This window comes from Embiotoca jacksoni, unplaced genomic scaffold (assembly GCF_022577435.1).
Source record: "Embiotoca jacksoni isolate LCO1_2020_lvr unplaced genomic scaffold, fEmbJac1.0.p SCAF_1, whole genome shotgun sequence".
NCBI lineage: Eukaryota > Metazoa > Chordata > Actinopteri > Embiotocidae > Embiotoca > Embiotoca jacksoni.
Window position 1 is genome coordinate 5,655,790 of NW_027185229.1, and position 27,830 is coordinate 5,683,619.

A 27,830-nucleotide genomic window follows, 5' to 3' on the forward strand; every position below is an offset into this window, starting at 1 on the left:
TCCATTTACTAAAGTGACAGAGTCATTTACCAGGCAGACAGCCTCTCCCATCCTCACTTAATTAGAAGACCCCTAGGCCTGTCTACCTTAGCTGCTCACATTTACCTCTTTTTCTCTCTTTCTCTCCCTCTACTGTCTCTTTTTTCCAATTCTTTGTTTTCTTCAGTTTTTCAATCTCCGTCTCATCCTTTGTCTCTGTCTCAGTTTTCCTCTTCGTTCTTCTGTCTCCTCTCTCTTTCCATCAGCCTCCTTCTCTCATGAGGTGCAGACTATAATGGACAAATGGCTACACAAAAGACTGAGAGTGTATTGACCTATTGTTTGAGATCAGCTCCTTTTGGAGGAGTTAATGGAAATGTCCATGTGATGAAGATGGTGATGAAGAGGGATGAGTTTCCACATCTTTATTTTTCAAAGTTTTGTTTGCCTGACTTTTTTTTACTCGATCTTTGTTTTGTTTGTTTAGCCATGTCTCCCTGTTGATCTATTATTTATGTGACACTGAAACCCTTAAAACTGATCGTCTTTTTTTTTTCTTATTTGCTGGAAAAAACTTTACAAATTACAACACTGATTGCAAAAACGAAACCCCACAGTTAAAATATAATAAAGGACAAGAAGAGGTCTGTTTTATCGTTAGATTTTTGGAGCCGTCTTTATATCAGTGGCTTGATTTTTGAAATTTCTTTCAATATTTTCAATTGAATGTGCTTTAATATTACTGTGAAGGCGCTTAAAGACACACAAACAGAATGAAAGCACTCCTACAGCTCCTGCATGATCTGATCATGGGCACCTTCTGTGTTCATGCACTCTGTATATGTTGTCTCATCATGGATCCCTTTAAGCATTTGAGTTGTCATATTTATTGACCTTGAACTTGCAATATGCACACGAACAAATTAAAAATAAATAAGTTGTTTGATCTGCCTCTTGTTTTTACCAGCTTCTAGTACGGAAGAAGAGATCAAAACTATTTCAAAAGAGAGAAAACAATGGAGCAGATGAAAAATTTTGCCCAGTGAAGGAAAAGTGGATAAAAATATAAATTAAAGAGGCGAAAGAGAAGGAAAGCTGATCAGGAGGGAGAAACTGCAAGCAAAAGACAATATGAAAGAGATAACGATGGCGAGGGAGGCAGTAAGGGCAGTCGGTACAAAAATACTGTCGAGAGTGAGTTTTGAGAGCGAAAACAAGCGATTACAACGATCACAGTGGGAACCGTTTTCTTCTAGTTTACTCAAACAGGTCTGCAGGAGACAGTTTACCACATCGACCATATTGAGGTCTGGGTAACGAGCTTCAATACTTTTATGGCACCAACCAAATTACTTAGAAAATTGTCTCATTATCTGGTACCCAATTTTAATTCCTAGTAACTAAATCTCAGCATTTTTCATATATAGTCTCTAAACACCCTACCAAGGCAGATCATTCAGTTTTAATTAACATTAATCTACATTTCAATTCCTTTTCAAACTCATCTTTGGTCACACCTGTGTGAGTTGTGTGTGCTGCAGTAACTGGGGGCAGGAGGCTAGCTAACATCTACTGGTAGCTTGCATGCGCTGTTTAGGGAATACCTGTAAATTGTAGTTACAGAAAAAAAAACTTGTGTTACGATCTTCTAAAAGTGCAGAAAAAACAAACTGTAATTTTCTTTTTGTGTAAATGGATTGCAAAAAACATTCTGATCAGAAATGGATATCAAACTCAAGGTCTCGTTACTGCCTTCAAACATTTTTGAACAATATCCAGCCCTATATGCGCCGCATCTACAGCTATTAAGTATTTGGACATCGTCGACAAATTGAATGTGGCAGCAGATGGTTTAGCAAAGCGATGCAATGTTGGGATTGCCGTTTCTCACTTTTCGTCTCTCCCTCTAAATAATCCTTTAAATATCCCTCTCTTTCTCCATCCTTCAGCATCCCTCCCCCCTTGTCAGTGCCAAACTCTGCCAGTCTTGTTTGCTCTCCTGCTTATCTACAATCTGTCAACACATCAAGCCTAGCATAGACTGTGATTGATCTCGTAAGCCCCTTACAATCCAGTCAATGCACTCATGCTAACCCAGCCTTTGATACCCCTCCAACCTCCCACCCCGCGCGTGCGCACACACACACACACACACACACACACACACACACACACACACACACACACACACACACACACACACACACACACACACACACACACACACACACACACACACACACACACACACACACACACATTCCTCGCTCTTCTGAGCTGGTATTCCAGCAGTGGAAGAGCGGACTCACTTACATGGACGCCCTCATCACAGCCATGTTTTAACAATACACCTTTGGCATAGCTAAGGGAGAGGAGCACTGCTGTTTCTAATGAACCGCAGTTGGGATGTTACACTGAAGCCAACGCCGTAGATGGCAACACCAATTACAGTCACTGTAAAGTAACGACAGCCACAACACGTTCTGCAGCGACGGTCGCACCCTAACAAACAAACATCCAGTTGTGTCTGTCATGATTTCTACTTCTCTGTCATCCTGCGGCGCTCAGTGCCTTTATGAGTATGTATTGATTTCTTTTCTATTCTCACACCTGGCTGTTGGCTGCCAGCACAGGTTAAACCAGGAGATGATCGACAGTTATTACAATAGTGCTGGTGTGGTTAATATCAGTTTACAGAGAGAGGGTGAAGGGGGCATGATGACAATTGAAGACCTTGTGCTCATCTTCCTCCTCCCTTCCTTCCTCGTCGCCCTCCTTTGTGCCCCTAAATGGCAGATAGATAAACTAAAAGATTGCAAAGAAATGTGTTATGCATTACATTTGTAGACTCCTTCTCTACATTTTTGAAGGTTTAGACAAAAGGAAAGGACCTTTAAAAGAGCCACACCTTCTTGAGATTTCTGAGAACTTGTCACTGCACCTAAACATGACTTATTTTTCTTTTTAAATTAATGTCCTACAATTTGACCTTTGAGTGCTTCTCAGTAAAACCAAATTTCGCTACTAGTCTCCAAACTGCAAGATAAGAGCCTTTTGAGGTTAAGTGTTAAGCTCAAAAGTGGTAGTTGTTTAGGGAGGCACGGGCGTTACTAATTTATGATGCACAGTCTGAAGCAGATATCTAAAAATAACTGCAAATAAGCAGCAGTGATTTTTTTTTGTATTTCTCTTCTTGGCCCCCAGACAGTATAACCCAGAGAAGGCAGAGAGGCTCTCTTCTGGTAGACATCTCCGCTACGCCCCCTCCTCTTCTCTTCTTCTATAGACACTTTGAATTTAAAAAAAGAAGCCGCAACAAGGCTGATCCTTTTATGTCTTTAGATTTTACAACCAATGAAAAGCTGCGCTGAAAGCTTTACAGTTCCTCTGGGTTTTGGGGGGTGACCATCGCAAAGCCTGTTAGCGGGACATTTAAAGGCAGGTGATGGCGCTCTGTAAAAACAGATTGGAGAAGAAAGGTGGAGAGTTTATAGCAGAAAGGAGATGTCATGGCACTGCGATGTAGTCGGGGCAGAGGCTTGACAACAGAGGGAGAAGGTGCAAGAGAGGAGAATTGAGTTACTGCAGTGGCTGCTATTGTAAATAAGGAGATGGCAAGAGAGAGGAGATGGCGGGCTTAGTTTATAAGGTCATTTAAAGGAGTAATGTGGCGCGCTGTGTGGAATTGGCTTTCATTAAAAGAGCCATCGAGAGAGACAAGGAGAGGGAGGCAGAGAGGAAATGTGTGTGTGTGTGTGTGTGTGTGTGTGTGTGGTGTGTGTATGTGTGTGTGTGTGCGTGTGTGTGTGTGTATAGGCGGGATTCCCAGCACACATGCAAACATATTTTTTGGATCTACATGCACTCATACAAGAACATTCCCATCTCCTGTAAACCATTTTATATCCCCACTGGGAAAAACAACCATGATGGGTCCCTAACACATACAGCTTTGTGCCATAGTGCCTTCACTGCTGCTAGTACAGGATCAATTGTGAACAATAGGCCATATCTATCATTACACAGGGCAGTGATAAGGTTATGCTGGCTCACCAAGGACCCATAGTGTTCGTGTGATTTATGTGGACCATTGTCCTTAATCACATTTATAATGATTTATGGTGAGAAGCGGAGGAATTGGTTGGTGTCTGTGATTATAAGAACATGCCATTCTCTCACCGTCGCTCCATTTTCTCTTTTTTGTTAAATCATAAAGTATGTGAATGACATCCTGTGAGGTGTCCAATCACATGTCCTCGGCTCCAGATCCTTTTTTTTTCTCTCTTCCATCTATCCATCATCTGTTCGTTCATTCACCCCCTCCGCCCCCCGCCCCCTTGTTATTTTATTATGAAAAAAACTTCCAGTCCCTCGTCCCATCCTTCTTTCAGCTCTCCTTTCAGATGAAAACTCGACTCACACTCATTTTGACAATGACACATAGCAGACGTCTGCCACCATATCCCATCCTCTCAGCACAACGTCCGCACCGATTCACATTACACTTCTCTCCTCCACTCATCCAGCCAGCCTGCACTTCCAGTAGATGACCACCTCCGTTACTTCCCCCCCCGGTCGCCACCATTGCTCGTTTGCATCATTTCATCTGTCTTTCCCTCTGGGCAGGAAGCCAGCTAGAAAGCCACTGTACTGAGGCCTGTATTGACTTTAGACTGGAGGAGTAACGGCTTGTTTCTGTCTATAAAGTGAATAAATGAGATGCTCAGGGAGGGATGATGGTCGTGGGCAAGCACAAGGAACAAAAGAGCGTAAAGAAAACGAGTAAATATCAACTCAAGTAAAGAAGGGAATAGAGACGAGGAAGACGTGTGTTGGAGCACAGTGTCAAGGATTGTGTTTGTCTGCCCTCTGCTCAAGCGTTCAGAAAGCCCTAAAGCCAGTCCCGGCATTGCAGAGCATTAATGAGTTTAATCGTGTCGTATCTATCTCATATCTGTGTTGCACCTAAAGCTCTCGGAGGGATCCCGGCCCCAGTTTAATATTTCAGAGCTGCATTCCTTTGTCCATCTGGTTTCAGTCTTCCAGCTAACCATCTTAATTTCTAACCTCAGTCATCTGCTCTCACTTCTATGTTTTTATTTTGTCTCCCCCTTCATATTCCTGCCTAATAAAAGAAAAGACACCACTTTAGTCCCCACACACCACTTGGACGAGGTTCTCATGGTTGAATCTGTGTGTGTGTGTGTGTGTGTGTGTGTGTGTGTGTGTGTGTGTGTGTGTGTGTGATTTAATAGTGTTACCCAGGGGGTTGGATTCTTAAATGCTGCTCTTTACTTATCAGTTATCAGCACGACTTAAAACCAGCCTGCAGTGGCAACTTGATACATGCTCTCTCTCACACACACACACACACACACACACACACACACACACACACACACACACACACACACACACACACACACACACCATGAAATGGCGATCAAGCGACTCATCAAGTCGGGGCTGGTTGGCGGAGAAAAGTTAAATGCGGCGCTGACACTCGCAACACATGTGCGGCCACAAGCACACGCGCCTACTTTGTTTCACACCAGCATTCTGCGCATATGCTAGCGATCTGTCTGTCACACGTTTAAGCGCACTCAATCTCTTGTGAAGATCTTGAAATACACACACAGTTTGAGACCCACCGGGGCTGTGGTGTGGACCGTCTGTCATCACCTTCAACTGGAGTGGAGGGCTAAACTTTGCACACTTGATCTCGTTTCATAAGCAACATCTGTAGCCTATCATTGGGCTCGTAGTGGCATCAAATGGTGGCTGTGAATGACACACACACACACACACACACACACACACACACACACACACACACACACACACACACACACACACACATCCATGTCACATTGATGCACCAAGACTTTGTTGCATAGGCTCTGTACAAACACTTGAATTCCATTATATGCACACACACACACACACACACACACACACACACACACACACACACACACACACACACACACACACACACACACACACACACACACACACACACACACAAATACACTGGGTCTTTATCCTGCTCCTCTGCCTCCCTCTGGTTTTTGAGGTCACCTGTCAATCACAGCAATGTTGCAACGGCCACCTGTCAGGTGTCCCAGCATGCATTGCGAGGCCCCTCCTGTACATGCTTGACTGGAGTCTGTCACACACCGCTGACCGGAATTGCTCACCAGAACACACGCATGGACAAAGACACAGACGCACGCACGCACGCACACACACACACACACACACACACACACACACACACACACACACACACACACACACACACACCTCCGTCCAGCCAAACATCACGCTCGTTTTACGAGTTTGATTGCGAGGATACTAATTATTTCTTAATCTCATGCCCGCTCTCTGCCTCCCTCTCTTTAGGTGGTGAGAGTTCCAGTGGAGAGCTGTGAGCAGTACACCACTTGTGGGGAGTGTTTGGGCTCCAGAGACCCTCACTGCGGATGGTGTGTTCTCCACAATGTGTAAGTGCTACACACACTCATGTACACATTTGCTACACTCCACTCCGGTCCTCTTTCATATGGAGCCCATTGCATTGCATAGTAGATAATTGTGAAATAAGTGCTGAGGTGATGCTCAGGAGGTTTTTCTACAACCCAGTCATCGACTATTGTTGACACCCTTAAATTCCAAACTGCAAAAAAAAAAAAGAAGGCTATCTTGTTACAACGTCAACAAAATTCCTCGAACACCAATTAATCAGTCATATGAACACCGTTCATAAAAGAAATCTATAACTACTCCATGTATACTGTGGAAATGTGTCAACTGGCTGAAACTGTTAGGAGAACCTCCTTACATCAGTGACATTTTCCTTGGTCGTATTTATCTAGTGTTTGTGTGAAGACACGTTTTAGTACCTTTTGATACTTGCGTTGGAACATTTTGGCAACAGATTTTAGAATCAGCCTCGTGTTGGTGTTTAGTTTTTGGATTATCTCTTGTTTGCTTTGAGATGACTGTTTAGGGTTAGAGATGTAACACAGTAGAGAGTATTAGTTATGTTTAGAAAATTAAGCTTCTCACTCACCAATGAAGTGATACAGTACAACACGGTCTTATCTGCAGTCTCTCCATCCCCTTCCTTTGGCTGGAGGCTTTGTGTGCACACAGGAGTGTGAGAATAGTCACACATTATTGAAAGGTGACAGGATGTTAAACCACATTTGAAAAGCCTCCAGCATTTGGCATAATGCCAACGCTCAGTGCATTAATTAAACTTACTATGCACATCACCAATCTGTCTTTCCTCAAGGTGCGCACACATGACCTGTGTTTCTCCATTTCAGTAGACACACACACACACACACACATTTAAATTTACACACATAATCATGATGGACTTGAACCGGTGATAACCTTCCATTTGGGCACTTGTTTACCTTGAATCTTAAATACAAAGTGTTAATTTCCTACCTGATAGTGCCAGATCTGGCCGTTCCCCCGCCAACATAAGAGGAAAGTATTAATAGTCAAATTATTTATATGCTTTGTTTTAGCCCGCTGGTACTTTTAGCCACATCCTATCAAGAGCCATTGTAGTTTCAATCAGCAGTGGAATTGAACAAGGAATCCACACACACACACACACACACACACACACACACACACACACACACACACACACACACACACACACACACACACACACACACACAGGTGTTTCTAGACAAATGAGCACATCTCATTCACAGGAATACACAGTATCACAACAGAGGAGCAGTAGAAGGGGAAGAGGGTCATAATGAGAAAACATGTACATACCTTTGTACATTTCTGCTAATGCCTGTGCGTGTGTGTGCGCGCCGGCGTGCGTGCGTGTCAGCGGTTCTCCAAGGAACGCTTGGCAACAGCTTTTTCTCCCTGAGCATGAGTGAAGGCTAACTAAATGAGGGAACAGAGGAGCCGCTGCACGGACCAGGCAGTTAGCATTTTTTTCTGCCTCCCTGCTATTGTTAAGGCCTTGCAGAGTGCCGCATCAGCACTTTTCTTCTAACCACTGGGACCAGTTGTTGTTAGCGCAAAGGTGAAGTGATAGCTAATGCATTATGAATAGCTAATAGTAAAATGGCTATGACACAGGGCTTTATGGGGATTTTTTTAAGCACGATCAGTTGGCTTGTAATAAGCAGGGGGGGTTGGGGAATTGCTGACCTCATTGATATGTGGCTGATAGGAATTGCATCATTTTTACGGTTCAGGGAAACTTTAACAATTGCCTGTATATCTCCCGACATGTTTGAATGGGGGGGGCTGCAAACTGAAAAGATGAGGGATGGATGTTCATGTAGATTAGCAGTTCTTGCACAAATGTCAGGACCAATAAGGTAATGATGTAAAGGCCTACAGTAATGGCAGGGGAAAGCTATTAGCCTATTTGTCTTTTATTATTGCTCCCATTTCTGTGTGACAGTGATGGCTGTGCATGTTTGTCATCTTAATATGATTGTCATATTAGTCTAATAGTTTGTCTCTCTTCTCTTCTCAACTCTCTCCTCGCTCATCTGCTCTTACCTTCCTTCTCCTCACCTCTCCTCTTATCATTCCTGAAACTTCACTTTCTTTCTTTCTTTCTTTTCCTCCTGCCACTCCCTAGATGTTCACGTAAGGATCATTGTGAACGAGCCGGAGAGCCCCAGAGGTTTGCTTCTGACCAGAGACAGTGTGTGGAGCTGACTGTTCAGCCAAGAAACATCTCTGTCACCATGTCTGAAGTGCAGGTATGTCTCCTCATGTCTGTGGTTCCAGCTGTAATGGAAATCATCTGGTTTAGCTTTTAAACAAAAGAACACTTCTAGGAAGAGGAAAACTTCTAGCAACTTTTTTTGATTTTCAAAAAATTAATTCAGCTATTTACTCACCAATGGCAGTGTACTTTCATATGAGGAGCGAGACCCACATACAGGTCGACAGGAGCAGCTGTTGATCAAATCAGTAGCCCTGTGATCAGCAGATGACGGGCTACAGCCAGCTACCAGTTAGCTTAGCTTATTTTAGCAGAAGGACTGGGAGCTGGACAATACTGAAAGTATGCATCTGTCTAATAGTGTTAAAATTTGCCTACTGATTAATATGTTAATGTCCTGGTTTGTACAAAGTGGTTTATTTGTCCTTCTGTTTCTACACAACTAGCCGAGACTTCAGGAAGTTACTGGTAGCAGCCAAGAAATAGTCTGGCATGTAATCCACCATTAAAACAGTGAGTTGTCAGGCTAAACAAACCAAATAACATATTAATTAGTGAGCTTCAGGGATGCTGGTAAGAAGATTAAGTTACTTACTTATTTTACAGAGACAGGGTGACATTTCCCAAACTATCAAACTAAAGTTAGTGCCCATTCAAAGTGCAGCATGAATGTGTCTCAGCCTATTTGCAGCTGCTTTATTAAACAGAGGTGTCACAGTTAACGTCAGGTCGCTCCAAGCGCTGCATGAAGAAGTAGTCTGTTTCACCTTTTTAGCCTTATTATTACCTAAATGTATCAAGTCTATTTTTTACTGGACTTGCATGCATCAGTAAATTGTTGAAAAAATACTTTTCTGAGTTAAATGCCATAGAAACAGAGTATTTACTCACCAAACATTGACCCTCCTCGTTTAAACAAAGCAGGAGAAATATCAGGACAAGTGATCTAATAAGGCAATCAGGGACAAGTCAGTGCAGTTTCTGCTGAGTGGAGCAGATGTTCTGTTCTTAATGTTTGAAATGCCCACAATAGCAAACTGGTACAACACAGAGAAAAAACATTACAGAATAAGGGGAAACAACAGCAAACAGATGACACAGTCTATCTCTGTCACGGATGTTTTCTTCCTCCTTTTGTCATTCCATGTTTGCAGAGGCCATTTATTTATTTGTTCATTCACTCAATTTAACATCAAGAATGTAGCTTTTGAGCATTAACATGTAGATTTAAGTATGAATTTCTTTTCATGGCCTGCCTTCATTATTATGAAAATCTGTGTGTGTGTGTGAGAAAAAGAGGGACAGAGAGGGACAGAGCTGGATAGAGAGAGACAGAGAGCTCTCATTCTGTCAGCGGCTACTCAATGTACCCACATAGGTTTGACTGATTACAGTTTGCCTCACTTTCTTTCTGCACATTAACACGCACACATTAACCTTGCTGTAATAGCCGCTGCGGTGACTGATGCACACATACAATGGTGTGAAAAAGTTTGCCCCCTTTCTGATTTCTTATTTTTTTTGCATGTTTGTCACACTTAAATGTTTCAGATCATCAAACAAATTTAAATATTAGTCAAAGATAACACAAGTAAACACAAAAGGTGGTTTTTATTATTAAGGGAGAAAAAAAAAATCCAAACCCACATGGCCCTGTGTGAAAAATTGTTTGCCCCCTAAACCTAATAACTGGTTGGGCCACCCTTAGCAGCAACAACTGCAATCAAGCGTTTGCGATAACTTGCAATGAGTCTTTTACAGCGCTGTGGAGGAATTTTGGCCGACTCATCTTTGCAGAGTTGTTGTAATTCAGCCACATTGGAGGGTTTTCCAGCACAAACCGCCTTTTTAAGGTCATGCCCCAGCATCTCAATAGGATTCAGGTCAGGACTTTGACGAGGCCACTCCAAAGTCTTCATTTTGTTTTTCTTCAGCCATTCAGAGGTGGACTTGCTGGTGTGTTTTGGATCATTGTCCTGCTGCAGAACCCAAGTTGGCTTCAGCCTGAGGTCACGAACAGATGGCCGGACATTCTCCTTCAGGATTTTTTGGTAGACAATAGAATTCATAGTTCCATTTATCACAGCAAGTCTTCCAGGTCCTGAAGCAGCAAAACAGCCCCAGACCATCACACTACCACCACCATATTTTACTGTTGGTATGATGTCCTTTTTCTGAAATGCGGTGTTACTTTTACGCCAGATGTAATGGGACACACACCTTCCAAAAAGTTCAACTTTTGTCTCGTCAGTCCACAGAGTATTTTCCCAAAAGTCTTGGGGATCATCAAGATGTTTTCTGGCAAAAATGAGACGAGCCTTAATGTTCTTTTTGCTCAGCGGTGGTTTTCATCTTGGAACTCTGCCATGCAGGCCATTTTTGCCCAGTCTCTTTCTTATGGTGGAGTCATGAACGCTGACCTTAACTGAGGCAAGTGAGGCCTGCAGTTCTTTGGATGTTGTTGTGGGGTCTTTTGTGACCTCTTGGATGAGTCGTCGCTGCGCTCTTGGGGTAATTTTGGTCGGCCGGCCACTCCTGGGAAGGTTCACCACTGTTCCATGTTTTCTCCATTTGTGGATAATGGCTCTCACTGTGGTTCGCTGGAGTGCCAAAGCTTTAGAAATGGCTTTAGAACCTTTTCCAGACTGACAGATCTCAATTACTTTCTTTCTCATTTGTTCCTGAATTTCTTTGGATCTCGGCATGATGTCTAGCTTTTGAGGATCTTTTGGTCTACTTCACTTTGTCAGGCAGGTCCTATTTAAGTGATTTCTTGATTGAGAACAGGTGTGGCAGTAATCAGGTGTGGCTGATGGGTGTGGCTAGATAACTGGAACTCGGGTGTAATAAACCACAGTTAAGTTATGTTTTAACAGGAGAGGGCAAACACTTTTTCACACAGGGCCATGTGGGTTTGGATTTTTTTTTTCTCCCTTAATAATAAAAACCTTAATTTAAAAATTACATTTTGTGTTTACTTGTCTTATCTTTGACTAATATTTAAATTTGTTTGATGATCTGAAACATTTAAGACAGACAGACATGCAAAACAAAATTGGAAATCAGGAAGGGGGCAAACACTTTTTCACACCACTGTACATGCACAACAGCACTCACTTTTTTTTCTAAACTGTTACTGTCACACACACACACACACACACACACACACACACACACACACACACACACACACACACACACACGTGTCACTCCCCATTCTCTCCCAGCACCCATTAACCCTCATGTCATATCTTATAACAATCCATGTACACCATGTCCTTCCATTGATCTTGTACTGATTGTCTCACACACACTCTCTCTCCTGTCTCTCTCTCTGTAGCTGGTCCTCCAGGCTCGTAATGTGCCCGATCTGTCAGCAGGGGTCAATTGCTCCTTCGAGGACTACGTGGAGACAGAGGGACAGATCCAGGGTGGACACATCTTTTGCATGTCTCCGTCCGTCCGGGACATCGCCCCAATCACTAGGAACAAAGGTCAGGACAAGGAAGGGCGATGAGTGATGAAGTCATGTGGTGGTAGCGCTGGGCAGGGAGACAAAGGTTATGGGGAGTTTTGGTGACATATATGAGGAATATAGTCAATAACTTTTATGTTGGTACTCCTTATAGTATTCGACACTATATTTTATATTTGTCCTCCTTTCTTTCTCATTGTATTTTTATCTATTTATTGCTCCTTCTCCTTTCTCTTTGGACGATCAATACAATTGCATGCTGTATATTCATCCCCATGAGCTGATGTGTTTCCTCTAAGGAGTCGAGAGCTGTGCGTTCACCAGAACATAATTTTGATGTTATCAGTTGATTTGCTTAGTGTGTCTATATTCAGAAATCCTTGTCACCACCAATAATGGTGGCCCATTCCCTTTCAATGGCCCAAACACAAGTCCACATTAATCTACTGAAAACAGAACTGTATTTGAATTTCCATTATCATGCATTATGCACCATTGTCAGTTTCATTTTATTTTATTTTTTTCCATTTAAACGAATGGTTTTGCTCTTAACTTTTTTTCAAAGCAGTGACTTCAGTGTGGTTTATCATCATATTTAAAAATATCTGCATCTTCCCTTGTTTTGTTTTTTTTGCAGAGACTCTTCACCCGCTTCATGTCCAATTCTGTCACACCACAAAGATGATAAAAAACGTATTTGGTATCCACATTCAAAGCGCTGAAAAACATGTCAGACAGTGCGCTCTAAGTTTCCTCAAACTGACATCTCAGTAGTTTTTCAACTGAGCCAATTACGCCCCATTATGAGTTCTCATCCGCTGCGGCATCCAAACACTGATCGGTGGTGCTATTTTTAATGCCGCCCTACTGTGGGTGTGACCCGAGTACTGTGTTGCTAAGCTACAGTGTATGTGTGTGTTGAGGTCACACAAGTGGAATTCAAAAGTGTCACGTTGTATCGATGAACAAATTGTTCTCAGTGCAGCCACAGTTATTCACTATTATTAAAAGATATATTTATGTCTGTCGTGCAGGTGACAAGCGGGTGGTGAAGCTCTACCTCAAGTCCAAGGAGACGGGCAAGAAGTTTGCCAGCGTCGACTTTGTCTTCTACAACTGCAGCGTCCACCAGTCGTAAGTTACAAAGATTGAATATTTTTTTTTTACTAATTTGACAATCGTGCTTTTTTAAAAATCTTGTTTTAGTCCTTGTTCTTTCAAGAGACACCATATTCGCCCCGTCTCTCTTTGGGCTGTCTCATGTTTCTGTCCATGATAGATACAGTTCACACGCACGCACGCACGCACGCACACGCACACACACACACACACACACACACACACACACACACACACACACACACATCTATCCCGCCCCCATCGGACCACCAAAGGAGGCTCGTGTTACAGTCAGAGTGAAAAATCAAATGTGCTGCATATGAGAACCGACTGGGATATGAGATGGTAACTCTACTCTTTTTGATCAGAACCCACAACACACACACTAATGATACTTCCTCGATGAATTCATTACACAGCGGTCTGCTAGAATGCCTCCCAATCACACACTCTAACCTCATTTAATGCGTTTTCCACCGCTTAATAAAACAAACACTTCCATCTTTCTGAGCACTTAGTCACTCTGGCACTTATTTACACAACTAAGACGACAGATACTTTAATACCGTGTCAATGTGAATGACGTCGCCTTCACATTCCAGCTGCCCTCAGGTCTCTGCCCAACTGCAGTTCACTGCCTCTCCTAATCCACCTTCTGCCTAAAATATGTACCACCCATAGAGCCACACCCCTATGTCAGTCCTACCATGAGCCCGAAGAATCCTCCAACTCCTCCGCCCCTCACGATAACACCTCCCCACCCCCAACCCTCCAACCCCCATCCTCTCCGTCCTCTCCATCCGTGGCTGATCCAGGGGAGGCTGAAACATCTGCTGGGGTATTAGCCTCGGGGCAGCAGATGGCTCGGAGGCCCCTGGGGTACCGCAGGGCTCCATCCTGGCTTCCCTCTGGATGTTGGATGAGCCTCCTTCGAGGATTGTCCGCAAACACACACAGACATACATGTACACATGCCACACCTCTCTCCACTCTGTCGCTGACAGCTCACTGGATGTCTTGGACGCCTAATCCGTGACTGTGACCTTTAACCTAACTCCCCCCCGTTTCCCTGCTCTTGTACACAAATCCCCTGCCACAACAACGATGATTAGCTCAGCTGGTTAAGGGTGTGGTGTTTTATAATGTCAACTCACGGTTAATTCATCTCCCACAAGGACCCTGTGATGTTTACTCTAGTTCTTAATGCCTGTTACCTTCTAGCGTTCATCTCGTGTCACATGTAAATCCTGTGGGTACAAATATAACGTGATGTCACATTAAAAACATGTTGGTGCTCTAACAGAACAAGTGTAAGAAATGTCAAAGATGTGACGCAGACAGGAGAGTCGTCCATTTGAAGATATTAGCCCAATGAACTCTGATTAAATCCCCTCCCTGTGCTGATCTAATGCGACCTCCGAGTGATGTAATGGTCATGTTTAATGAAGTTACAGATAGGACACGTTGCGTCTTCTGCAGCGACTTTGATGGCGAACATAGATGCTGAGATAAGAATCCCATTTGGAGCTGGCACTCCGTCCCGCATACCCGCTGTGCCCCCCAGGCGTCACTGTGTGGCGTCTGATGAGATCAGACTGGTAATGTTATTGGCGTAATGACTTCAAGCCCGTACATCCACATGCAAGGCCCCATTTCCAGAATGCTTGGTCATTCTTTACAGAGCTTAGTTTTTCCCCTAATGGACTTGGACTTAAAATAGTGCCGGCTTTGACACTGTGAAGGAAGCAGACATTCTTGAAACATTCAGAAACACATTTCCAAGCATCTGTTTTTTCAGTCTCCTTCCCACTGTCTGGATGTTTTAGGCAGTTTCAGTGCTGCCTTTTGGAAGGCAGGAACAAGTTTGACATTGGAGTCGCTCCTCCATGTCTCTTAATAGTTTACTATCCCAATCCCTAAAAACACACGCCCCTCCTGCTTATTTACTCAACTGATTACGTCGTGGCCCTTGCCTTTTCAAAAATGCCATAAATTTGCATAGCGGTATTAATCTAATTAGAATTCCCACTGTTTCAGTTTAAGGGTTGCTGAGATTGAAATAGAAAATCACCCACGGCCATGATTGCTCCTTAATTAAATATTTCCATACGCTTTTTTTTTTTTTTTCATTGCACAGCCCCCCATTTAATAAAGATAGAGAGTACAGTCTGGAAATGAATTGGGGTTTAAATGTCTGCATGAGACCGTATGAAACACCTTCTCTGGCTGTGGTTAATTTGCAGCGACTGGGTCATTTGTTGTGTGATTGAGGATGCTCTTGGAATAATTGGGAGAAAAAGTCTATTGAATGTCACAGGAAGAATTAGACCAGATTTGTGAATTGAAGGAAAAATGCTGGAAGAGTTCAGTTAAAAAACATTTGCAAGAATCATACAATGGATAGTGGATGCAAATTGCTCCATTTTCCTGTAAACTAAACACTCAGACATGCATTAATAGAATGATGTGCATGAATACTAGTCCCTAGGTGTTTTATCAACCCTTCTCAAATTTTAAAGGGATCCAGTAATGATAGGATAGACTATTCTAGAGGACCGTTAAATTATTCACCTCCTCTCCTTTGAAATGAATAGTAGCCAATAAATAACTCATTTTGCCAAGTGCAAGAGTGTCAAACTCACCTCACTAGGAGAGGGGATTGTATTAAGCCCTCCAAACTGACCAAGGAGAGGAAAGAGGATGAAATCACTGTCTATTGTGTTTGGCCTTGAAAAAAAATGCTGCTACTCCGAAGCCAGTGTATCTCAATTAGCATCTGAATATGGACGGATTAAATTAGCATTATGAGCGTGGCCATACGGGGAGCGTGTCTCCAACCGTTAAAGCCTCTGAGTGGCTACAGGCGAAGGGGAGTGACAGGAAGGGGCAATAAGGAGGACCTGGGGGGTCTGTAGAAAGGAGCCCACCTCTGGACACGAGAATCGAACGTCCTCAAATGGCCCTGGGTGGGCTTTCTTTTTTTTCTTTTTTTTTTTAAAGGGTGTGCACCCAGGCTAAAAGAGCCTCTGAGATCCTAAGGCACCCCGTGAAAGGGGGCCCTGGTTACTTCAAGGACCCAAAGAGCGAGCAGTAGGGGGTTGTCAGACAAGACCTACTGGTGGCCATGGGTGGCACACATAATGGCACTGTCTTTTCTTTCAAAGGGCGTGATCATAAAAGTCTGAGAAAGTTGGTCATGGTTACCTGCTGATATTTTGCTCGTTATTTCAAAGTCACTGGTACACTAACAAGCTTGATTTTACATGAATAAAAGATAAAAGCCCAAATAAAAAAAAAATTATTATCGAGGCTGAGTGACGTGTGTGGACGGCTGTGAGCTCCTAGCCATACATTGTACCGATCACTGTCTGGTTCTGGTTTCCTGCTGTGTTAAGTTGGTGATGTACTGTATTTTGATGAGCACTGTTCCACTGGTGGGCCGCAAACCCCCCAAAAAAGACTCTTTGACATTCAAAATAGCGATTGTTACCGAGCGACCAAACAGCAGCACGGTACACAATGAGCCCGGCTAACTTCCTTCATGTCCATTTGTCTTTCATCAGTAATGTCATCTGCTCTTTTGTTCAGCATTGACAACCCTTTTTCTGTTTCTTCACAGCTCCCTTGGGAAAAAACATTGAGTTAAAATCCCAGTTCTTCTCTTTGAGCCTGAGCACTGCATGCTAACCCAGCGTAGCCTAATCGCTTTCTCTCCATTTGTTGGCAACATTGACAAATCTCCTATTTGCTCTTGTGTGGTATTAAGAGCCCTGTTATTTCCTTAGCTGCACATCTTTCATTCTAAATGGACAGCTTCTGTCAGCACAATGCTAAATTGGTCAATTAAAGCGGCGGTGGGATTGAATTAAGCTCCAGCCTCTGATCTCGCTCAAAAGGAGGGGTCTGGGCTGGAAACGATCGCTTAAAGTGTGCACCTAACAAACGAGCGGCCCTAATTGATCCAAATGAATCCACGTCGGGGTTTGATGGATTCATATACGCGCTCCATCTCAGAGCTCAAGAGTTAAAGCCCTCATTTTTCATGTGAATGAGGGGAAGGGTAGCTGGCATTTCGCACAGGGTTAAAACACAACCGAAAGCTTGTCGGGAGCATGCTCATTGCCGCTCCAACAGATGTGAAAATCTTCGTTTTTCAGATGTGATTGAATACAAATCAGCCTACCGGCTTTTCTTTTTTTTTTTTTATTACCTTGACTGTATTAAATGTAGTATCTCCTATAAACCATATGTTCACACAAAGCTCAATAACAGATTCTGAAACTGAACTACATGTTGAAGACAAAAGGCTGCAGTGAGCTTTGTAATAAAATGAAACAATTGTATTTGTTAACTCATAATGGTTACATTCGAAATCACTGCGCACATAAAAGAGTTATCAAGCTTAGCATCTCCTGAGAGCTGAGAGAGCACCAATAACATGAAGCTGTGTTGGTAAACTGTGCACTTAAACCTGTCTGGCCTTCCTCCACTGGGTCCCTTTAGATGTGAATACACACATATGCTCATAATCACTCCCTAACTTCCAACCTAATGTTTCCTCCCGGTCCCGTGAGACACCCCCCCCCCCCCTCTCTCTCACGATACCTGGCGTCTGCTCCTCTCTAAGGGAAATCCACCTGCTTTTGATCTCTTTCTCTTTCAACCTCTTCTTCCCCCCACCCGTCTTTTTTCTTTCAGCCAGTCTATCTGCACCTCGCCTCGGCTAAAGCAGGTGAATTTAAAATGGTGGAGCGCTCTTAGGCCCCCGGATGAAAGAGAGCTTTAGACAAAGAACAGGGCGAGAGCAAATGAAAAAGGATGGAAAGAGATGGAGGGACAGAGAGAGAGGCTTCCAGCTGAATGGAGAGACAGAATGAAACAACGGAGGTATAGAAAGAGGAAGAAATGTATGCAGAAAGTCAGCCAATTCTGAGGGAGATCATTGAACATATAGAAGCAGCAAGCAATCGGACAGTTACATGCAAGAGGGGAGTGTTGAATGATGAAAGTGAGGGGGTGAAAGAAGTTTAGACAGTTGATAGATAGGATGGAGGTGATGAAAGGTGAGAGAAACAAAGATGATTCCAAATCGAGTGGAGACATTTAGACAGCAGATAAGGGGAGGAATTATGAGGAAAATAATTAAGAGGATATATAAAAAATATGATGGTTTAGATGTCTTCACATCATTATAGATATCATTATATCAGTCAGTGTAGTTTTTCCCAACATTATTTCTGCATAAATCATATGTGTATCATGTTTCAGTGCTTATTATTAGATTTTATTTTCCCTCTGCTATTTTCTCTTCCTCACTATACTCTTTCAGACATGCAAAGATAGCGTTGACAAACTACCATAAGAAGATTATGCCCTCATAATGCACTTGCTTCATGAAGACATGGTGGTGGAGACTGAACAAAAGAATATGCAGACCTCTACTCACCAGTTTATACATTTTCTAATAAAACGCGATCAATTTGACACCACCTCCTTCTGCCCTGCTTTCTCTGAGACTGCTTTGTCAAAGACAGATGTGATGCAATGCTGTCACAGACTGAAGTCACAAAACAGGCGACTCTGCCAACTTCCTTACTGTCTCCTCTGATCTCTCTTTATTTTAGCTGCCTTTCCTGTGTGAATGGCTCCTTCCCTTGCCACTGGTGCAAGTACCGCCACATGTGCACCCAGAACGCCAACGACTGCTCTTTCCAGGAGGGACGTGTCAACATCTCTGAGGTAAGATTACAGTCATTTTTACAGCCGAATGCAGTTTTATGTGTCATTCCATTGACATAAACGTGAGATCGCTCTAAAAGTGCACCTTCTGCTGAATGTATTTTTTGTTATCTATACTTTTGAGAAATCTGCCTTCATAATATAGCTGCTGTTTTTCACATATACTCCGACTGACTCTCCCATATGCAAACACATATTATAAAAACATAGGCACAAATAGTATTCGGCTGCAAGCATACCTTTACACTCGCACCTTCTGTGGCTTTCGCCTCAGGGTTTCCTCGCATCGTCCTGATGCGTGTGTCTGCTGTCTGTGTGTGTAATAGGGGCTCCTGGCACAGTGACAACAGCTTGTGTACTGTGCAGCAATAATTCTGTCGTGGCCCATCAGGCCATAAGCAGGCCGGAATGAATGACTGTCCATGGAAATTCTGCCTTGTTCTAACATAGCCAAATGCTGCATTAGCATAAAAGCTAATATCAATCGCTCCGAGTGGCGGCTGCAGCCGGCTACATGCAAGGCATATCAAGTGTTTGTCAACTGCTGGAGCATATACAAGGATATTAGTGATGGACAAAGAGCTGTGTTGTGTTTCCACCGTGGTTTTCTCTTTTCTTTCTTTCTGTCCTACACACCAAACACAGCCCTGCATATATTACCAGACACAGAAAACGCCCTGAAAGCCATATCTTCTCAGTGGACTTATGGATGTAAATCCACTACACTCCCAAGTGACTGACAGTCATGCCTGTGCTTTATCTGACAGACGCCTCTCACACATAAATGCACAAATACACAGCCATGCACACACAATTCCTCCCTATCTCCTTGTGTTTGTGGTCTGACTCGCCACGTTATCTCTATGCAGATTAAAGCCCTCCCTTGTTGGCCAGCCTGAATCACCGGCCTTTATTAATTGGTCATCCTTTATCCAATTACTTTCCTCTTTATCTCTTCCCTCAACCGGAGCTGTGCAGAATCCCAAACACTAGCATGCTAAAGCACAGCCTGCGTGCTCGTCTAAAAAAGCAAGACGCAGGCCCAGCCTTCACGGCTCACGGAGCTAACGTTAGCGGATTAGTGCACCCATCTGCAAGGCATGGGGAGAGCGCTGGCTAGCGCAATCTGAGTGGAGCGAGGCCAGAGGGCCAACGGATGGATAAACAGGAAAGGCCTGCAGGGCTGAAAGACAAAACTGAGAAAAGCAGGATGCAAGTAAACACGAGCTGAGTAGTTATATTGATGAATGACAGCAGAGGGTCGTTTGAGGTGCAGCATGTAAGTACTCCAGTCAGGTCTACAGTTGTCCACATTCCAGCGGCATTAATCAACAGTTTGTAAGTTGATTGACAGAGAATTGATTGCAACCGATTTAAAACAAAAATGTAAGGGTTTTAGATTGTCAATTGAGCTTTGCTGTTTTCCATTTTCATGCTTTATACGGAACTTAACGTCTTTGGGTTTTGATTGCTGGTTGGACAAAATAAGCTGATTAAAGACATTATCTTGAGCTCTAGGAAATTTTAATGTGGATTTCTGGTCGTTTTCTGACATTTAATAGACCAAAGAGCTCATCAATGACTCAAGAAAACAAACCACATTATTGATAAGTCATGTGGGTTCTGTGAAACTACCGATTTTGGACCAATTAGATGGAGAATATTTTGAAAATACAGCTTATGTACGGATGTTACTTCTTTTATTTCACTCTATCTTAACAGAGTTTATATCGTATATATTTTTGCAGCAATATGTTTTGAGGGCAAAACAGACTGAGGACACACAAAGAGACAAAGGCAATGATGGAGATGAAGAGATTAAGGGAGTGTTGGGGTGAGAGAGGCAGCAGGAAGCGAGAAGGGACAGACAGACCGGCTGACAGTGGCATGTGGACAGAGAGACCTCTCCTGTCACCTCGTCTGCCCAAGAAACCACCGACCACATGCTCCACGAGAGAATCCATCATCTGCACTGTCACATACTGTACACGCCCCACACAACACACAACCAGTGCGCTTTCTGTCGTTCATGCACAAGAGTGTAAACATTCTTACAGTGGCACACACGCACACACGCGCGCACACACACACACACACACACACACACACACACACACACACACACACACACACACACGCACACACATGCACACACATGCACAGAGTCATTCATCATCCTTCTCTTAGCTGCCATATCCATTAGTCGCGCTCTCAATGCCCCAACAAGTACAGCTCTTCCTGTAGGCTAGGCTTATCCTTCTCCTCTCCGGGGCCCATCTCTCTCTACCTCATCCCTCACCACTTTGAGGCTCAGTCACCCCATCTTTTTCTCACCCATCCTTTCCGTCACCTCACTCACTCGGTGTGTCAAATATATATTGTTAAAGAAAGGAGAAAGAGGACAGAAATGGGCCTCTGTTTGCAACACCTGGTGGTTTCTCCCTCTTCAGCTGCTGGTAAAGTGGGGATCGGTCGGCATGCCATCAGGGAGTCTATTTGCGTTCACATATGCTTGCACCCTTAATTTAGACCTCTTCTTGCCGTGCTCCGGCTTCATCCTGAATACAAATAGCAGTGTTTAACATAGGAGTGAAATCAGCTCTCCTGATTGCAGACATTTCACTCAGACCTCTCCACTCTCTCCTGCAGATGAACACAGTAGATGGAATTGGATGGGACTCATTTTCAGGTCAGATAGACGTGTTCACATGGGGTTGGGAGGTGGCTGCTTCCTCCTGCCTGACTCTGAGTGGTGTTGTACTGACTGGACTGTAGAGAAGAGCAGGAAGACAGGACCAGCCGGTCAAAAGACTAAGACTGACAGATGAACTTTGATAGTGTGAAGTTCCTTTTTTCATATAAACATGATCCACCTTCCCTTTTCTTCTGTTTCATTCTCATTCTTCCATTTCTTTACCAGCGTTGCAGCTCAATAAAAATCAATAAACATCAGTGTCATTATTCCAAAATATATATAAAAAAAAGAATTTGACAGTGGAACATCAAACATTTCTTCTTTCCAACCTTAATCCCTTTCCTCTTTTTTTCTTCATCCTCTCATCTGACAGCATCTGAATCTTGTGTTACCATGGCAACTCGGAGGATCGGTGTGTTGCCGATGAGGACTTTTTTTTTCTCCTCCCTTTTTTATTTTGTGTTCTTCTCTCACAACCAACTAGAGAGATAGCTATCGCCCATCTGTAATTTGTTCCACCAAATTAGATTGTTTGGAATACTTTTTGGGGGGATTGTCGGGCAAGAAATAGAAACGTTAAAAGAATGAAAATCCAACAAAAAAATGTTATTAAACAAGCCAACCAAAGAGTAAAACGTGTTGTTCATTTTTGTGAACAGACTGTGTCAGAGGAGGGAGGAAAGAGACAGCAAGAAATGGATAGACAGAGTAAATGGGGAGAAAATACAAATAATGAGTGACATTTCCAAATCAAATATGCATGAATCAACAATGCCTCCAATGGCACAACAAACAAATTCTCGAATTAAGGAGCGACCGGGCGGAAAATTGCAGGAGAGGAGTAGGAGTTACTTTATTACAGAAACAAAAAAGCAGGAGAGAGAGGAAGACTAAAGTGAAAGAAGGAAGGAGGAAAGTCACCTTGTTGAATTATTTCCTTCTTCAATTAGGGGAATTTTTTTTTACCTTTCTTCCTTTCAGCTTTCCTTAATTTAGGAACTTGATTGCTGTTTCTTCCTTCGCTTTCCACCTGTCTTTCCTTTCCTCCTCTCCTCCTCTCCTCCTTTCTCCTTCTACACCCCTGGAGAGAAGCTGTTATTCTCAGCTAAAGCCTTGATGAGTGCCAGGCAAGGTTCAGGGTGGCTGGGCTCAGCTATGTTAAGACATGCTTATGTGTTTGTTTTGCTGCAAAGCATGGTTCAGTCTCACTCCAGCAATCAAGGCGGCGGTTAACTTGATTGAGATTTGTGGGCATAGAGCGGCTTTTTTTCCCGAAACTCTCCGGCTGTCTCTTTCCCCTCCCACTTCTCTCTCTCTCTCTCTCTCTCTCTTTGTCTCTTTGTCACTTTTTTTTTTTGTTGGTCATTTAACTTTACATACAGTGGACATGTTTCATGCCATTACTTTTTGAACAGCCCTCATCTTGTTTGTTTCGGGTTGAGGTCCAGACTGTGGGAAAGTGTAAGAGTGATGGGAATTTTACATTACTCGTCTTTTTTCTAAATGTTCTCATTTCTGTCAGGATGCAGACATTGTAAATATTATGCTGTCTTGCAACACTTATTTTGAATTTAATACAGCATCCACTCATGTTCTGTTTTTGTACATTTAATTAGCCACACAGTACATTTATTATTAGTGTGTCCTCCACCTCTGCGAAACGTGGAATGTGTGGCTCTGGTGCTACATTTTTCACTCTTTTATAAACTGAACACCTTCCACTCCTACTTATTCTTCTCCCTCTCTACATGGATGCATAAAGGGTTAAAGAGTTTAACGCTTCTCCTTTCTCGCTCCTCTGCCTGCTTTCTTCTTTCTCCTTTCTCCTTGTGTATGACTTCCCTTAAAACAATAGTTAAACATTTTCAGAAATGTCCTTATTTGTTTTCTTGGTGAGAGTTTGATGATGAGATTGATACTGCTCTTATATCTGCCTGGTAAATAAGTAGATGGAGCCAGAAGTTGATTAAAGCTCTTTCAGAGGGCTTGTTGGACGGCTGATAGCTTCAGAACCCCACCATCCTCTCCAAACCTTTTGTCTGCCAAATTTGTGTAACTTTCCCAAACTGACAATCCAACATTCACCCCCACCAGAAGCTGTGCAGATGTGAGAAAGTGCACAGGGTTTGAACTTCTCCCTGAAGCGCTTTTTTCTGTTACAAAACTATTTCTGGCACTTTTTGTGTGTACAGCTGTGTGCAGCCCTGCGAAAGCTTTTCAAGGGGAGACATGACCACTTGATCTTTTATGGCATAAACCAACCCTTAGCTTATCTTAGCTTAGTTTAGCATACAGACTTAAAGCAGGAAAACCACAACTTACTATTAGGACACATTTTCAAAAAGGTCACTGGTTACCATGACTTAATTTCTCTGATCTTTACTAAAAATTAAAATGGAGCTTTGTGTTCATGACCGTTTCTTGGATGGCAGCTGTTGGCAGACAACCAAGAGACCGAGTTACTAATTTGAGCAAAACATTTATCACCTGCTGGCTCCTGTTACATATTTACTGTACCGATATGACAGTGGTTTCATGTTCTCAACTAAATCTTTGCAGGAATGTGTGTGTATGTGTTTGAAAAAAATGGTAAACTATTCCTTTAATAATAATCAAAACATCTCTTCAGTTGTGCTTGCAGACACATCCACCCATGGTCAACGTCACTTGCTCAAATGCATTGTTAGTCTCAGACACACACTCTCAACACTCCAGGCTTCATATATGCTGCACTCTGAACAAAGTGCAACAATACACTGATGTGTTTTCCCAAGCACCGTCTTCTTCTCGCACACTCTTAACCAAGCGAATGCACTTATAGCATACAGCCTACCCACACATTCTTAACCAGCCATGGAAACACATGCTCAGTGTTTCTTTCCCTCTCCCTCTCACACACACACACACACACACACTCTTACAAACACACGCACGCACACACTCTTACAAACACACGCACGCACACACATGCAATCTGTGGCTGACAGGGTTATTTGTGATGGAGGTGTGAAGGCCCCGGACTGTGACATTCTGGCACACTGTGTTTACCCTGGCTGGTACTCATACACTGAGCAGAACACACACACACACACACACACACACACACACACACACACACACACACACACACACACACACACACACACACACACACACAAACTCTAGAAAAGTAGAAAAGGACATCCCACCGTCTGTAGGCCAAGGCTGCTTGAGGGTCCTCGCTTTGTGCACAGATATACATGTGTTTGACTCTACCGCTTCAGTGTGTGTTTGTGTGCGACTGTCACTGGTTCTTATCAGGACAAAGCACAACCAGCAGCACAGGGCTGCAGGGGGCATACGGGTGAGGAGGAGGGCGGAGTGGGCGAGCGGTTGAATGATATCCACCGTTTCCTTTTTTTCCTCCCCCCTTCCCTCCTGTCTCTATCTATTTGTAATATCTGTCTTCAGCCCTCATCACTATCCTTTATTTTTTCCTCCGTTCCATTCCCACGCAGTGCCTTCACCCAAATCCTGCTTCTAAAATGTTGTTGCCTGTTTCTGCCCACCATCCACAGACTTCATTCTTTTCTTTCTTTCTCTCTGTGTTTTTCTTTTCCTTCATCCGTTGCCATACATAACTTCCCTTTTTAATCTCGATCACTTTCCCTTGTTTGCTCACTTTCTTTATAAGTCCGTTTAATTCGTCTCTCCACTCAGTGCCAGTGTATCTCATAGCAGAACTCATATAAACACACACCCACACATGTGTTTCTACTCGGCATGAAGAGGAGACGTGCCTAAGCCATATTTAATAAAATATAAACAATGTTGTGTAGAGGGAATAAATAAATGAGAACATCGGTGGAGGTGGGATGTAATATTCCTCACGCAGTTCTCCAAAACAAAGCAGCCCTTCCGGTGGTGCGCATATTTCACCAGAGACAAACTAAAGACGGACAGAGGTACCGTAATTGAGACCAGATGTAAACAGAAAGGGAAGGGAAGAAAAAAAAAAAAAAAAGAAGGAAACAGACATGGGCAGGGAGGCAAGAAGAGAAGCTCTGGCAGTAACAAGCAGCAGAGTACATTCAGAATGATGCCATTTATTTTCCAAATGTTCTCCATAGTTGGAGGGAAAGGAGGGAGAGAGAGAGAGAGAGAGAGGCAACATGGAGAGGAAGTGGAAGCGACAGGGTGAAGTAACCACATGCCTCCTTTGCCAGATGGATGTAAGTCAGACCGTGACCGGCCAGCGTTTAACCCTTGGTTTGGTTTGGTGAAGCTGGTTTTGCTTCTCAAACCGCCTGAGTCTCCGACACTCCTCATTTATGTGAACTTCCCGAGGAAACTTCCTTGATTCTTGGCCAAGAGTCAATCATCGCATTTCCTCCTCGGGGAAATCAGCGTGGGATGTATCAGGTGTTTTGGCAGACTCTCTCATACGTCCCTGTAATTTGTTAATAGAGAACAATGTGGCGAACTGAAGAGGTGTAAGTGTTGTTTGAGTGCTGGTAATGAAATTCAGCCACCTTGTTATCGTTATAGCGTTGTGTGTGTGTGTGTGTGTGTGTGTGTGTGTGAGCTTTCCACACACACACACACACACACACACACACACACACACACACACACACACACACACACACACACAGTTTATATCAGGAAAGGAAAAAGGAGATTTGACTCTTGGCCTTGGATGTCATTGTTGTGTGTTCTCAAACAAATGTGCACGGTCTGTTACATGCAGATGTTTCATCTCTCTCCCCATCCCCCATCCCCTCTCTGTGGCTATTTTTAGTTTCACTGTCCCAAAGCTTATTTTTTTTCCTCTCTCTGTCCCATCTCTTTCTTATGTTTTTACTGCCTATAACTGCCACACTTTCTCCTGCTCTGCATCGTTGCTTTGCGTCGTACCAACAGAAGGCAGGGAGGGTGGGTCGCTCTGGCTGGGAGACACTGTGGAGAGAGCAGTCTGTCATACCCTAAGAAGTATGCTTAGTAGACAAGTCCACCAGCACTGCGGAGTTATATTTATGGAAGAGGGAGGAGTTTAGTAAATGCAGCATTCATTAAGTGTTACCTTAATGCAGATTTGAAGGACGCTCTCTCTCTCTCTCTCTCTCTCTCTCTCTCTCTCTCTCTCTCTCTCTCTCTCTCTCTCTTAATTGGCTGAAAATTGTTAACCCTTATATGACATTGAGAAAAATGTGAAGCAGTGGAGCTCAGTACTGACAATTGCAGATTTTAGGTGTAACATCAGCACGAGGTTATTCATTCAGTTTAATCCACTGCCACCTGGCAAGGCCCACCGATGCAGCAGGTATAACTCCAGCTTATAGCAACATACTGGCTGCAACACTGAATACAATGTCAGCGAGAGCTTAATGAAGAGCTAACGTGAAGTAAAGATTCACACAAATGGACACATGGGCACACACAGGAATACAGGGACGTGATAGATGCACAGGCTACATTCACGTGTGGTTGAGTGTTTGTGTTTGTGCAAGTCTGTGTGTATGTGTCACTCAAAGGTCCCAGTGGTTTAATTATTCAGGCTGTATTAAATCTTCATTTCCGCAGCCCTCACAGGGAGCCGGCCGGCCTAATGGTGAACACAGATGAATATTGTATTTTCACCATCAACCCTCGTGCGTGTCAGAGGGGAAGAAGTAAATGAAAAGTCACTGAGAGAAAGAGATGTCGATAGCTGGACACAGAGGACGAACACAGCAAAGTGAGCTGGAGGAAAAACAAACTCCAAAGTGCAGGCAGATCAGAGAAGGAGAGCGGCTATGATTGAGAAACGGCAACCGCCTGCTGGCACAGAGAGGCGTAGAGAAAGAGATGCAGGAGGAAAAAAAAATCCTGTAGCGTGCTGCGTCGTCCAATCTCACAAGACCAGCAAACTGAGTCTGTCATGTTGGGCTTTTCACCATGCTGTTTCAGTAAAGTGGCCGTCACTGATTTTTATTCCAGCCTCCATTTTACTGACACCGTCGCACTCCTATGGAAAGCCAAGATGGTCAGTGATCCATTTAAGCTTCAGAGACATGGAGATGGCCAGAAGATCACTGGGTTTCAATTTAAGAGGTTGATAATTCCCTCCAAGT

At 43.4% G+C, this 27,830-nt stretch overlaps 1 protein-coding gene across 3 annotated transcripts in view; it reads left to right on the plus strand.

Annotated features, from left to right (window-relative positions):
- The window catches only part of plxna1b (plexin A1b), a 191,658-nt gene that overhangs the window by 96,077 nt on the left and 67,751 nt on the right, over positions 1–27,830 (plus strand). For all 3 annotated transcript variants that reach the window (XM_069158126.1, XM_069158145.1, XM_069158134.1), the window contains exons 5-9: positions 6,385–6,485; positions 8,621–8,744; positions 12,051–12,204; positions 13,220–13,319; positions 18,929–19,043. In XM_069158126.1, coding sequence (XP_069014227.1) covers positions 6,385–6,485; positions 8,621–8,744; positions 12,051–12,204; positions 13,220–13,319; positions 18,929–19,043 — 594 coding nt within the window. The remainder of the gene's footprint in view (positions 1–6,384; positions 6,486–8,620; positions 8,745–12,050; positions 12,205–13,219; positions 13,320–18,928; positions 19,044–27,830) is intronic.